General features: G+C 34.4%; 1 protein-coding gene across 1 annotated transcript; it reads right to left on the bottom strand.

Annotated features, from left to right (window-relative positions):
* Positions 1-232: 232 nt before the first annotated feature.
* Positions 233-2,789, bottom strand: LOC139860314 (uncharacterized). Its single transcript, XM_071849080.1, has 3 exons — positions 1,923-2,789; positions 706-1,179; positions 233-610 (listed from the first exon to the last, which is right to left on the bottom strand). Exons 1-3 carry the CDS (start codon positions 2,787-2,789, stop codon positions 233-235), a joined length of 1,719 nt encoding a protein of 572 aa, XP_071705181.1.
* Positions 2,790-15,173: the final 12,384 nt, after the last annotated feature.

Genomic DNA, 15,173 nt, shown 5'->3' on the forward strand with positions numbered 1-15,173 from the left:
ACCTTTAGTTGGTGAACCAACTTGCTTTGTGGTTGTGATGCATTGTATACTAGCAACAACTTGTGGTGTGGTCAATGGTATTGATTGTGCTCTAACACGTTTGGTTCGTATGCTCATGCATTTGCCTTTGTCCCTAATAGTCAATTTTTAGGTTCTAAAGTCAAAGAAAGAATTCGCGGTCTCCAAAAATGGCCTTCCTAAAACAAGGGGTACAACTGGATCTTCCTTTATATCAACCCGGATCTTCCTTTATATCGACAATGACAAAATCAATTGGAAATTCCTTGTCCCCCACCTTAATAATTAAGTCTTCGGAAATCCCCACGCTAGAGCTAATTGATTGATCAATTAATTTAACTCCCATTGTAGTGGGCGAAAGGTCACCTAAGCCTAACTTTTTGTAAACAAAATAGGGCATGAAGTTGATACTTTCCCCCGAGTCAGCTAAAGATGTAAGCATCTTCGACCCGTTCACATTACATGGCATAAGGAACGGTCCGGGATCACCCATTTTTGGTGGTAGGTTACATTTCTTTAAAATCCCATCACACTCTTTTTTCAAGAAAACGGTGGATGCTTGTTCAACTTCTCCCTTTTTGGCCATAAGTGTCTTCAAAAATTTCCCATAGCTGGGCATATTCTCAAGCACCTCCGCCAAGGGGAGTTTAACATAAATGTTTTCATTGTCGGTTAAAGTTGACTTACAATCCACATCCTTTGGATATGGAGGAGGTAATGGTTGAGGATATGAGACCGGTGTTTCATTTTCTCTTTGGTTGATGTAGTAAGAACCTCGACCTTGTTCTTTTGCTCCTTTGCATTCAATAAAGTTTCGACCCTTTTCTCTTTTTCAACCCTTCCTAATTTAATTTGCTCAAAATTACCCTTTAGTTCCTTGCATGTCGACTCGTTATCCTCCATGGACATTACACTTTTAACTTGATAAGGAATGAACACTGCATCATTCGAATCCTCCGAAAACTTGAATACCCCATAATCTATTGTATCAATTTCCAACGCTTCATCGAAATCAAACGTGTCCCCTTCAACATTGAACGTGAAAACTTGAGGATATTCGGTTTGATCCTCTTCTGTTGAATCTATCGAGTTCACTTGAGCATAAGTATTGTTTGAATTTGATGAACTCACTTGATTATGGTTTGGATTGGTAGTGTTGCTCTCAATAGGAATAACTCTTGTGTTATTGTTGTTTTGGTTTTGTTGGTTGTGTTAGGGGTGTTGGTTGTTTCGGTTGTTGTTGTTGATGTAGTTGTTGTTTGGGTTAACTTGAGTGTTTGAAGGTAAAGTTCCTTATGCTCTTTCGGCAACTTGATTTGAAAGTCTCCCAACGGTGCTCTCAAGATTTTGGAATGAAGCTTGTTAGTTTCGTATTTGTTGCTTCAAAAGTTCATTTTCTTTTGTTAGGAAAGCTTCGGTTGATTCTACCTTCTTGATATAGTTTTGTATGGTTTCTTCTAAACTTTTCGAAGGTTGGGATTATTGAATGTTTTGGTAAAGTTGTTGATTATAACCTTGGTTATTTTGTGGTGACTATAACCTTGGTTGTTTTGATAATTCGAATTGGCTTGGTTGTTATAAGGTTGATGGTTGTAAGGTTGTTGGTTTTGGTATTGAAAGTTGTTGTTTCGGTTTTGGTTATAGTTGTTGTTGTAACCTTGGTTTTGGCTTTGGTTTGTAAATCCGGGTGGTGTATTGGTTTGATTGTTGAATGACACTTGTTTTTTATTAGGATTGTAGTAGCCTTGGTTCGATGCTCCTCCCCGTTGATAGTTTTGATTACTCACGTAGTTCACATGAGCATCCGAATTCATGGGAATGTCATCTAGATCAACATGATTGCATTGAGTAATTTGAGGACAATTCTTTGTGAGATGTGGACCCTCGCGTCGTTGACAACCTACTTGCATTGTGACTATCGTTTGTTGAATCTTTTTCAACTCTTTCCCATACGTTTGAAATTGATTGTTTAAGCTTGCAAGCGTCACTTGCCCATTATCACTCTCGATTTGTTCTACACTTTTCCTTGTCAAATCTCGCGGTGGAGGTGCCCATTCATATGTGTTAACTGAGATGTCTTCCAATAAGATTTCGGCCGCATTTGGTGATTTATACATAAATACTCCACCGGATGAAGAATCAAGATATTGCTTCATCAAAGCATTACAACCCCGGTAGAATGAGTTGATGTACTCCTTTTTCGTCAAACCTTGCGGTGGGCAAGCTCTTAACATTTTCTTGAATCGTACCCACGCATCATACAAAGATTTATCACCCCGTTGGGTGAACCCATTAATCTCCATTGGAAGTCGTTCTACTTTTGACGGTGGAAAGAAGTGATTGATAAACTCATTGGTTAAATCTTGAAAAGTTCTTATGGAATCGTATGGTAAGCTCCTTAACCAAACTTTCACTTCTCCTTGAAGTGTAAAGGGGAATGCCCTTAACTTAAAAGCGTTATCGGTGACATCTTTGTATTTGTAGATATCACAAAGATCATTAAAGTGTTGGATGTGTTCTAATGGATTCTCATCTATCAACCCTTGAAAGTACGTATCTTTGATCAACGTGAAAAAGTTACCCTCAATCTTCCAATTTTCCGCTTCGATTGGTGGTTTTGTAATAGCCAGTGCTATCATTGTTGGTGCAACTAATCTAGCGTTCCACATCGGCGTGTCATTCGGATCATTTAATAAGTTTTGATTAACCGGTGGACCATGGTTGATTGGATTACCCTCTTCATTGAGAATCGGTTGACCGTTAGGATCCATGTCTTCTAAACAAAATGGCAAAGCTTCGAAATTTCTCCTTATACCCTTTCTTCTCTACGATTGTAAACCCCGTGTACGTGTTTTTCCGGATCAGAGAATGGATGTGTGAACTCTTGATCCTTGTGAGACCATGTTTTCATACACCAAAGGTACCTATCCTTCAATCACAACACAAATACAAGCGGTTTTCCAAACAAAAATAATATATAAAACAAGAAAAGTAACTTTCATAAGAGTAAACCCCTACGAAAGGATCGAACAATCAAAAGTTTAAAACAAATACCCAACTAAGCTAACCGCTCTCCGGCATCGGCGCCAAGAAAGTGTGATGGTGTTGTGCAACGTACATCTTTTACCCTCAAAATTTATATATGATTTAAACACTACAAATAGGTACACACAACTAATGAGCACTTAGAACTCGATTATTATAGCACTGCAATGTAAATATTCTTATCAAGTTCGTCCCAAGGGAGCGGTGTAAGTCGAATATTTGAAACTATCAATTATCCTATGGTTTGTTTGATTGGGGGGGGGGGGGGGGGGGTGATTGATATTAACTAACAACTAAAACCTGCACAATTAAACAAACTTAAACTTAACAAGTGAACTAGTAGCAAGAAACAAGTAACGAAGTATTAAGACTTAAATCAAATTAACTAAGAAGTGTTCACTTATTTAATCCTCTCTATGCTTGGCTTGCCCCGATTTTGCCTATTTTTTTTATTACAATAGTTGTTGAACTATTAAATTGAAGTGACCCATCCTAATCCATCCGGACGAAGTCCATATCGATTACAAACGATTCACAATAGTTGGTTACATCGCGAGGTACTTGACCTCTATATGATACAATTTTACAAACATTTCATTCGTTTTTAAAAGACAAACTTTCATTACATCGAAAGTTGATATATCCAACTATAATAGACTTAATAATAATCTTAATGAACTCGACGACTCGAATGCAATGTCTTTTGAAATATGTCATGAATGACTCCAAGTAATGTCTCTAAAATGAGCAAATGCACAGCGGAAGATTTCTTTCATACCTGAGAATAAACATGCTTTAAAGTGTCAACCAAAAGGTTGGTGAGTTCATTAGTTTATCATAAACGATCATTTTCATCATTTTAATAGACCACAAGATTTTCATTTCCAATTCTCATAAATATACGTCCCATGCATAGAGACAAAAATAATCATTCATATGGTGAACACCTGGTAACCGACATTAACAAGATGCATATAAGAATATCCCCTATCATTTCGGGAAATCCTTCGGACATGATATAAACAACATCGAAGTACTAAAGCATCCGGTACTTTGGATGGGGTTCGTTAGGCCCAATAGATCTATCTTTAGGATTCGCGTCAATTAGTAGATCGGTTTACTAGTTCTTAGGTTACCAAGCAAAAGGGGCATATTCGGCTTCGATCATTCAACCATATAATGTGGTTTCGATTACTTGTGTCTATTTCGTAAAATATTTATAAAAGCAGCGCATGTATTCTCAGTCCCAAAAATATATATTGCAAAAGCATTTAAAAATGGAGCAAATGAAACTCACTATACTGTATTTTGTAGTAAAAATACATATGACGGAACTGAACAATGCAGGGTTGGCCTCGGATTCACGAACCTATATCATTCATATATATATTAAAACATATAACAAGTTCATATATTAATAATATTAATATACTTGTTATATTTAATGATTCATATGTCATATTTTAAATATATTTATTTTATATATCTTGAATAATTACTTAATACTTATTAAGAATAGAATTAGGTTATCTGTTTTAAATATGGTTTTATATATTTAATAATTATTTTAATAATAATAATGATACTAGTAATAATAATAAAAATGATAATAATAATAATAATACTAATTATTATTTATGGTAGTGTTAGTAATAATATTGATGATAATGATATTAATAATTAATAGCTTACTTAAATCATCATTTTATCCATAGTTTTTAAATCCCTAAATTTATATATATACATAATATTATTTATCAAAATATTATTTTCATATTTGAAGTTTCGAATTAACATTTGTAACAATACTCTTTAAATCATAATTTTTATTCACTCTCAATTATGTTACACTTAAATCATAACTTAATTGTAATACTTTTTATTTCATAACATTCTTCATAATAATCTAATATTTTAAGATCTTAATGGTTTTATGTTTGTACGTACGTACATATAAATTCTCTGTTTATAATTCTTATGACCATAGCTATGTTATTCATATCCTAATCAATATAAACTTTATAGTTATATACATACTTACTTATTCAATATCATAAGACATTAGTTCATAAACTCATGATACCTAGTAATAACGATAATCTTAATTGTAACTATAGTTATAATAATAATAGTACAAGATCTTAACGATAAAAACTTTAATAATAACAATACTTATAATGATATTAATAATAATAATGATGTTATTAATACTTATACTTATTTTAATAACAATAATAATCATAATCATAATAATAATAATACATATATTAGTAATAATAATAATGATAAAAATTATAATTATAGTACAAATAACAATAATAATGATAATAATAATTTTTGGTAATGAAATCTACCTTCCAAAGCTTTTCTAAAAAAATATGCCCTGAACAGGGCTCGAACCCGAGACCTCTCTCTCACCCGCAAACACACTTAACCAATCGGCCATTCATGTCTTTCTGATTCATATTACACCCCAGCATATATATATCACGTATTTGTTTCAATCCGTTCCATCTTCTTCATTGAAATCAAACGACCAAAGGATCTCAATAACCAAAATAACTAATTCGGGGTTTTACTTAGGACTTGAAAACAAACATGGAACTAGTAAAGGATGTTTTAAATAACAAAAATAAAAAATAAAAAATAGAATACAGCAGGTACTGCTGCTCGTCATTTTAAAAAAAAATTCACTTTTTGATTTTTAGCTTATTTTAGGACTCGCTTTCTTCACGAAGTAGTTTTCAAATCATATATATAAACTATTGGAATTGTCAATTGAACTTGAAACATCACAACAAGCTCTAATTTCTCGATGAACAAATCAGTTGACTTTTGACAAATTAACTTTGACTCGCAAATTCGAATTCATTATTAAGAATTGGAACTTGAGATTTTACAGGAAGTTTGAGTAAAAGATTCCTAACAACTCTGCATTTTTAGTTTTTGAAATTTGTTTCGAATTCAAGTTTTTGTATTTCACTTTCAAGAACACATGAACTCAAAAATTGATTTTAAATTTAAAACTGTTATAGATTATGATTACAACATGAATTGTTTTGCAAATCATTCCTATAATCTTTATGGATCATCAAATTAACTGGAAACATCAATACAAACTCGAATTTGATTCAAGAACACTAGTTGACTTTTAAAACCCAAAACTTTGACCCTCAAATTAAAGATTAATAGAAAGAATTGAGGATTGAAAACTTACAGATAGTTTATATATGTGATTCCTAACGCTTCTGCATTATTAGATTGTGAGGATTGCTTTGAATTTGAATTATGTCAGTTTGAGTTCATAACAGAGGGTACGGTTTTTTTTATATATAATTTTCCTATTTTAATTCAAAGTAATCGTTTAAGTCTCTATATGAAGGATGAATTCTTGTTTGGTAATGGGATTGAAATAGACTTATAACAAAATCCGACACAAACAAATTTATTTACAGTGATGATAGCTATGGGTAACCATTTTCGTACGATTTATTGATTTTAATATATTAATAATAATAATAATAATAATAATAATAATAATAATAATAATAATAATAATAATAATAATAATAATAATAATACAGATTTCCTAATATATATTAGTATATATATATATATATATATATATATATATATCTATTTGAATTTATATATCTATATATATGTATAACTCTTATATTTATATATTTATTTTTATAGATTTATAATTAATATTATTAATAAATATAACAATAATAATAATGCTCTTAATATTATACATAATAATAATAATAATACAAATTTATAATAATATGATAGTAATGATAATGTTACTAATGATAATAATAACAATTACCATAGATGTATAATATAATTAATAATAATAATACTAATATTATTAATAAAAATAATAACATTGATAATAATAATAATATATCAAATTATATATATCAACTTATTCATACCAAATTATATATATATATATATATATATATATATATATATATTGTATTAAAAATAATAATATTACTGATACATATATTAATATTAATAATAAGAATGAAAGTACTAATAGTAATGTTAATATAACAATCATATTTTGAATGTGTAATTATATTTAAGATAATAATAGTATGTATTATAATTGTACCATATATAACATATATTGAATATTATTTATTCATTTTAATAAAAATTATAATATATGTGTTTGTATATTAAATATGATTGTTTTATAATTATTAGATATATATTTACTTGATATGTTATATTCATTTAAAATAGTTTCGACATATAATATTTATAGTTTTTACATATAATCTAATATACATATGATAATAATTATTATAGGAGTAATATATACCTATACATAAATTTATTTTGGTAACAATTTATTTTTTATAATATTTTACATGTTTAATTTTTAATGAATTAATAATATTTTATCATTTCCAATACTTACATTTATATATAAATATACATTTATTTACTTCCATATTTATTTACCATCAATTTGTTCGTGAATCGTCGGAAATAGTTAAAGGTCAAATGAATCTATGTAAATAGTTCAAGAATTTTTGAGACTCAATATTACAGACTTTGCTTATCGTGTCAGAATCTTATAAAGATTAAGTTTAAATTTGACCGGAAATTTCCGGGTCGTCACATAAATGTTTAGGATCACTACTAAACCTCAATTCAAATAACACTCCGTGAATTCACATAAGCATTGTATTCTAAGACCGAGTTAAGCACGATTTTGTTATTGAGATTATGCCTAGATTGAAATCACTTAAAACCACCAATTATCGAAATCACTTAAGATAATCGGCACTACTATGTTGACTAAAGGCCACTTGAAAACCAACCTAGATCAAGAACACAATCACTTGAAATTCCTAAACTAGTTGTCTAGATCACCTACGGTGTTGAAGCACACATTGATTCACTTCTCAAATCACTAAGAGAGCTACTCAACATATGTAATCAAAGTCAAGCCTAAAACAAACTCATAGCAATAGATCTTTAGCTAACTCAATAACACATGATTATGTAATTCATTCAAACAACATTATTCAATTGATTTTGAGGCAAACACTAGCATTAGAGATTCATAGATAAGCAAACACAAGAGATTTAGCCAATCATGGCTATGATCAAACTAATAATAAGCATAGAAACATAAATGATCATCATCTTCAAGTTATTACAAGTAATTAATGCAAAGTATGTAAAGTAAAGTGAAGATTACAACCCAAAATGTAAAGAAGATGAAGATCTAAGCTAAACAATGATGAATCTAGAGCTAGCCTCCTTGAATCCACCCTTAAACACCAATGGATGATGAAATTAGGGTTTTGTATGTAAAATTCGAACCTAAGACAGCTGCTCTCTAAAGATGCATATGAAAAATGACCTAATCTCGTTCCTTTTATAGTGCTGAAAATCTGGGCTAAAATAGCGACAGGAGCGCCGCTTTTGATGCAGGAGCGGCGATTTTAGCTTAATTGAGGAACGGCGCTTTTGATCCGGAACGCCGCTTTTGGCAACATTCTGGGACGACGCTTTTGCTATAGGAGCGCCGCTTTTGTCTGGATAGGAGCGGCACTCCTGACTTTAGGAATGGCGCTTCTGGTCACTGGTGGAAAATGGAGCTGAAATGTGCATAAGAACGTCGCTTTTCATGTTGGTGCGGTGCTTTTGCCCCACAGGAGCGGCGCTCTTAGTTCAGGAGCGGTGCTTTTTGAGATGAATCCTGCACTTGTCATTTCCTTTGCCAATTTTGCTCAAGATTTGGTCAATTTTACACTAAATCAAGTCTTTAGCCCTTAAATTACCATTTAGCTCAATAACACACAAAATAGGCTCCAAGATCATCATAAACCGAACAAAGAGAGGGAGATATCGCGAGATAAAACATATATAAATGGAGCGATATCAGTACTAATGATCTTTTCTATGAGTTTTATATTGCACATTTCAAGGGGGAGCTATATCATCAACCATTATGTACCATTCAAGGGGGAGCATTACTCTAGGGCGTGCTTAGTTCCACGGGGAGCTAACCTTTTTGCTTCGATAAATGGGGGAGAAAGCGTATGGTAAGTGATGTTAACACATGTGTTGTACTACATGCTTAAGCACACTTACATAGGTTTGTCATCATCAAAAAGGGGGAGAATGTTGGTTAGTAATCCAATATTAATATTCAAATGTTAAACACTTTGTTTTGATGATGACACCATGTCTTGTGTGCTTACAACAACGTATAGAACAACATAAGTTCATAAGCCTACACTATCTCTAGCAAACGACCAAAAAACAAACCGATAAGTCAAAAGAGTCATTTAAAAACATATTAAAGGAGCACGGTCGATCCACGATCGACCGCAGATCTGACCGTGGATGCCCTGTACCTTTGTTCTTCGAAACAAGGTACACGATCGACTGCACGGTCAGCCGTGGGTTGACCGCAGAAACCCACTGTCAAGATTTTTCATCGAAAAATGTTTAACTAATTCGGGGCATCTATAATTTATAAAACTTGTTTAAACATACTTAAAATAGTTGCCCCTTCATATTCAAATGAGTTTTGGTCATATTCAAAGTGTACTTTCATAAATCTAAATTAAAAGATGGTCATTAAGTCCCAATTAAAGAGATGCTCTTCACTTGAGTAACCATTAAGCACTAATCATGTGTTTAATAAGAGTTTAGTGTAAACTCCCAAAAGTCTTCATATGAAAACAAGTTAGTCTAATTTGGAAGCTTGCAAGTTGCCAATGAAAGCATATACTTGCAAAACTAATGTTGACAAAGTGGTTGAAGACTTGTGACTTGAAGTTTGGAAGCTTATGGTTGTCATGGGATCAAAATTATGCATTTGCCTTAAAAGGAAATCAATGACACACCTCTAGTACAAAGTGACTTTTCTCTTTCAAGCCTAGATCAACTTTAAAGAATGCTTCCAAGACAAAAGGGATAATGTAGGTCTTTTCAGATGTTTTTGGCATCTAATTGCAGCCATCTAATAAGGAAAAAAGTCAAAGTAAAAGATCTCAAGCGGCTACAAAATTCAGAGATTAGAGCTGCACGGTCGAACCACGGTCGACCGTGGGGTGAGCCGCAGACATTCGGGTTTGAATTTCTCTTGCCTATAAAAGCCAAACCTTAGAGCACTTAAAGACTCATCTATTGCACTTACATTTCTATACATTTACTGATATCTTTCAAATTTCATTGTAATTAATTTAGAGTGATTCAAGCAAGAGTGATTGTAAACTTAGTTATGAGTTTACTTGTAAATTATCTTCTTAAAGAGTTCTAGAATGTAACGACCCTGGAATTTCCAACATTTATTTATTAATAATTACTATTATTAATACGTGTGATTAAACGAATGTATGTTATTACATTTACATGTTGCTATGATTGCCCGTACTTGACTTTTAAGTGCCCGAAACGTCTTTGTGACACCCGGAACTTTCACGAATAATATTTCTAGATATTATTTGCATTCATGATTAATTTTATTAATCATTTTAATTAACTATGGTGACTAGTTAGTTACTTGGGCTTTAATTGGTTTAACTTGTGAATTATTGAACTTGGGCTTGTTTAAAGTAAATGGACTTATGTTATTGTGCTTCCAAGCCCACCCTACCTTTTAAATGGACTTGACTAGCCCACTTAGTCATGTAAGTAGTACTTGTAAATGTAACTAGTTAGTTTTGTCACATGAGAATCTAGTTATCATCTAATCCCCATGAACTAACACCAAGTATCCAACTTTTAAGACTTTTCATCCATGTAACCAACAAACAAACTCTTTCCCCCTCCCCCACTCCAAAAGCCGTCGGCCTTGGTGGCCATTTAGTGGTTTTTGAATTTTTTTTACACTACATACTCACTAGTATTCATATTACTCTTTCATTTACACACACACACACTCACTTTTCTCTCAAACATCCTCTCATCTTTTGCTCTCAAGTGTGAGTGTTCTTTCAAGCTCTTTCTCTTCTTCTTTTCTTGTTAGAAACCGAATTATATACACACTAAATCATCATCATCATCTTTTGTTACTTGCTTGTTTGATTTCTTGTTTGTTGTTGTTACTTGTTTCATCTTGTTGTTGTAGTTACTTACTAGCTTTCAAGAACCTAACTTTCTAGTTTTGGTTCTTCTATTATCTTGTAAGTTCAAGAACACAAGAACATAAACTCACTAGTTTATGATTCTACTTCAATTGTTTCAAAAGTTGCAAGTTCCATGTGTTGATTAAAGACATACTTGAAGCTCATGAAGTAAACTTTAAAGTTTACTTTCTAAAGATCAAACTTTGGTTTGAATCTTTAAAGTATGAACAACCATGAACCTTTTCTTGTTTATTTAAGTTTACTTCTTCAATTTATGCACTTTAATTTCATGTAGTTAGTTTATATGGTCAAGTACTACAAGTTAGTCTTGATCTCATATCTCTTGAACAAATTAAGTTAACCTTGAAAGTTCAAGAACACACAAATAAGTTTTCTTTAAATATAACTTTGGATCTAGACTTTTGAGTCTTGGATCTTCAAGATCAAACTAAGAACTATGTTCTACTACTTATGATCTTGATTAGTTAGTTTACTTTCAAGTTTGTAACTTGTTATTAGCTTTAAAGTCCATGTAAGTGTCAAACCTAAGACTTTGATGTAACTTTGGTTCATCAAACTACATGCAACTCTTAAGTGAGTTGTGCTTCATGTCTTAGACTTGCACTAGGGTTATGATGGTCAAGACTTGGTTAAGATGATGTAGATACATCAATGAGTTGTACACTTGAAGCTATATGCATCAAGGATGAGAACCATGATGAACATCAAGCACCAAGACCACCGGAACCCTTTTAAACTTACTGTTTCTGTCCAAAACTTTCTGACCTGATGCTTCTGGAAAAGAACAGTAGACCTGGGCTGTTCTAACCTTGATTTTTAGATAGATCTTTTCGGGTAGATAACTTTTCATATAGGACACGTCTTAATCCGAGTTACGGTTTAGGATTTATGGCCCTCCGATCGTTACTATGTCCTTTAACGTTGTGCAGAAATTTCTGACCTACTCGCACTTAGACCGTCGCCACGGTCAAACCAAGACGAGTTTGCTTCTGTAAATTTTACCACACTTAAGGGACTCATAGACGGAGCCATGGCCACTGGTCTCACGTTAATTAAGTAAGGGTAGAGGCCGTGGTGACTGACTGAAATCAGACTTTGTTGAAAACTACTTTCATAAACGAAACTTACTTTACGCCTTTTGTTTAATGATGAATGATGATGACCCTTAAGACCTTAAATACATACTTTTAAACCTATTAAGATGATTTAATGACTTAGTACTATTTGACTTAGGTTGTGGACTTCGGACCATTTACTTGCACACCTTTCCCGACTACTACTTTACCGCTACATATCATTGTGAGTTATAGCATCCCCTTTTTACTTTAACTTATTTTGGGAACTGAGAATACATGCGGATTTTATATTTTACATACTAGGCACGAGTACTTAAACTTATATATGTGTGGGTTATATAACGGCAGAAACATTCCCTTTAGCTCGGTAACGTTTAATCATTGGTTTTTGAACCGTGAACGCGAATCTTAGATATGGATCCATAGGGTTTGACATCCCCACTCGGGCTAGTAGCGCTAGCATTTAACGAGTGTTTAATACTTCGTAAACATACGCACTTGCCAAGTGTACTTTCAGGGGGTATAAACGTTAAGTTAGTTACCAAGTGCCCACGGTTAACATATACTTTATCATACTGTTTTGAAACGCTCTTTGTAGCACTGAAATCTCGTGGCCTACCTTACATACTGTTATACTTAAACTATAGCTCACCAACCTTTGTGTTGACGTTTTTAAGCATGTTTTTTTCAGGTGCTTGAGGTTAGCTTCCGCTGTGTACTAGTCGTGTTGTAGACACCCGCTGCTTAGAGTTGTCATCGCATGAACTACTTTATTTTGCATTCAAACATTCGTACTTTTGAACTATGACTTGTAACGACCATTGTGGTCACATACACTTATTATTTGCTTCTACTTAGTGAAGCATGCTTTTGAAATGTAAAACATTTGATGTCGGTTATGACATCACCTTTTTATCGTGAATGCAACTTCTTTAATTACAGCATATAGTACTTAACCTTGTAATGATCCTGTTGTTGATGATTCGTACACGATGGTTTTATACGGGGCATCACATTTAGTATCAGAGCATTGGTTGTAGGGAATTAGGTTGCATTAGTGAGTCTAAGACCGACCCGAGTAGGATTCACTAGTAGGACTAATCTACAACTTGCTAGTTTACGTGTTTCTGCTGAACTTACTGCTTGCTGCTGCTTACTGTTACTGCTATATGCCATATGCTACTACATGATTTCACTACTGCATGATGCTACTTGCTTTTGATTGCATACTACTTTCATACGAATTACTGTTATTGCCATGCTTGTTACCGTTATACATGATTTAAACTGTTGGCCTATTATTTGCTTGCTTTATGACATACTGACATGGAAAATTTATTTTTCCTTGTTCAGATGTCGGATGTTCCACCTGCTGGCATTTCGGGCAGTACAGACTCAGACCCCGTCGCCTTACCTACTGCTACACCTGCTGCTACTACTGCCGATACACCAGCCCCGACACCCACTAGTGATCCCGGTGCTTCCACTTCCAGAGCTGGTACTAGTGCACCTGCCCCAGTGTCTGCTCCCGGACCCTCGAGGTCACAGCCCCACATTGGTGGTATTGAGATCCCCGCGGAGTTCGGGGAAGGTCCGTTTCGTAACCACATGCGCATGCCTTGCCGACGCACTCCCGACGGACGTTTAGTCGTGATTCCGCCAGGAAGACACAGACAGATGTTGGCCGCTTTCAGACGCTTCGGATTACCAGCTCAGCCACCAGTGTCACTACCACCCGATTCGGATGACTCATCATCCGCCGATTCTTCATCATCAGACGACTCCAGCGATGATGAGGATCCTACTGATAGACCTATTCAGGCACCCTCCACCCCGCCGAAGAAGCGGTACCGTTTCGACGGCACCGTCATTCCAGGGGTGAATGGAGGTCGTGCTTTTACTGACGCATTTGGCCATCGTCGTAGGGTTACTGCTCGTAAACGAGTTGTGCCATACCCTGTCGACCCACAGATACGTAAGGTTCCCCGTTATGTATTGACTATTCCTGGAACCGTACCACCAAGATTTAGAAACGGACCACTTACATCTAGGGACGTACCGTCTACATCCGGAGCCGGACCATCTACATCAGCACCACCGGCACCACCCGCCTCACCTGCACTGCCTGCCCCACCAGCTCCCTCTAATGAGGAACTGATGAGGGAGGTTGAGACTCTCTGAGCTCGAGTCACTGAGCTCGAGGAGCAGTTAGCTCGAGGAGCAGTTCACCCGCCTTCACCGTAGGACTTTATATTTAGATTTCATGATGTAATCTAGTTGTAGTTTCATGTATTTCATATGTATTGTACGAACTTATTCAGATGTATGAAACTTATTATTATTAATGAATGAAACTTTGCGTTATTTAATTCTTGCACGATGTTCGATTTACATTGATGTACGATGATTCTGTGGTATTTGTACCTAGATGCATTATTTAATAACATGTGATGTTTTGATTCCATGTTGGTCACTATATACTGTATTATTACTACTTGCATACTAGATTTTGACTTGAGTCAAAAATTTTGTTTAGAATATCATGGCTAACGGAAGATCCACACCTACCGCCGCCCAGATTGAGGACATGATCAACGAACGGGTCGCTGCAGCCCTAGCAGAAAGAAATCTCGAAGCTCCACCGCCACCACCACTGGTTATTCCACCCGTTCGAAATGGGTGTACATACAAGGAATTCCAGAGCTGCAAACCGCATAACTTCAGCGGCACCGAGGGACCAGTTGGTCTCACCAGATGGTTCGAGAAACTTGAATCAGTATTCCGAGTTAGCAACTGTTCGGAGGACAATAAGACCAAGTTTGCATCTTGCACGCTATCTGACGGCGCGCTAACGTGGTGGAACACGTTAGCTCAAGCGAAAGGTATCAATGAGGTGTAT

The sequence above is a fragment of the Rutidosis leptorrhynchoides genome, chromosome 7 (assembly GCF_046630445.1).
Source record: "Rutidosis leptorrhynchoides isolate AG116_Rl617_1_P2 chromosome 7, CSIRO_AGI_Rlap_v1, whole genome shotgun sequence".
In the NCBI taxonomy this organism is placed as follows: domain Eukaryota; kingdom Viridiplantae; phylum Streptophyta; class Magnoliopsida; order Asterales; family Asteraceae; genus Rutidosis; species Rutidosis leptorrhynchoides.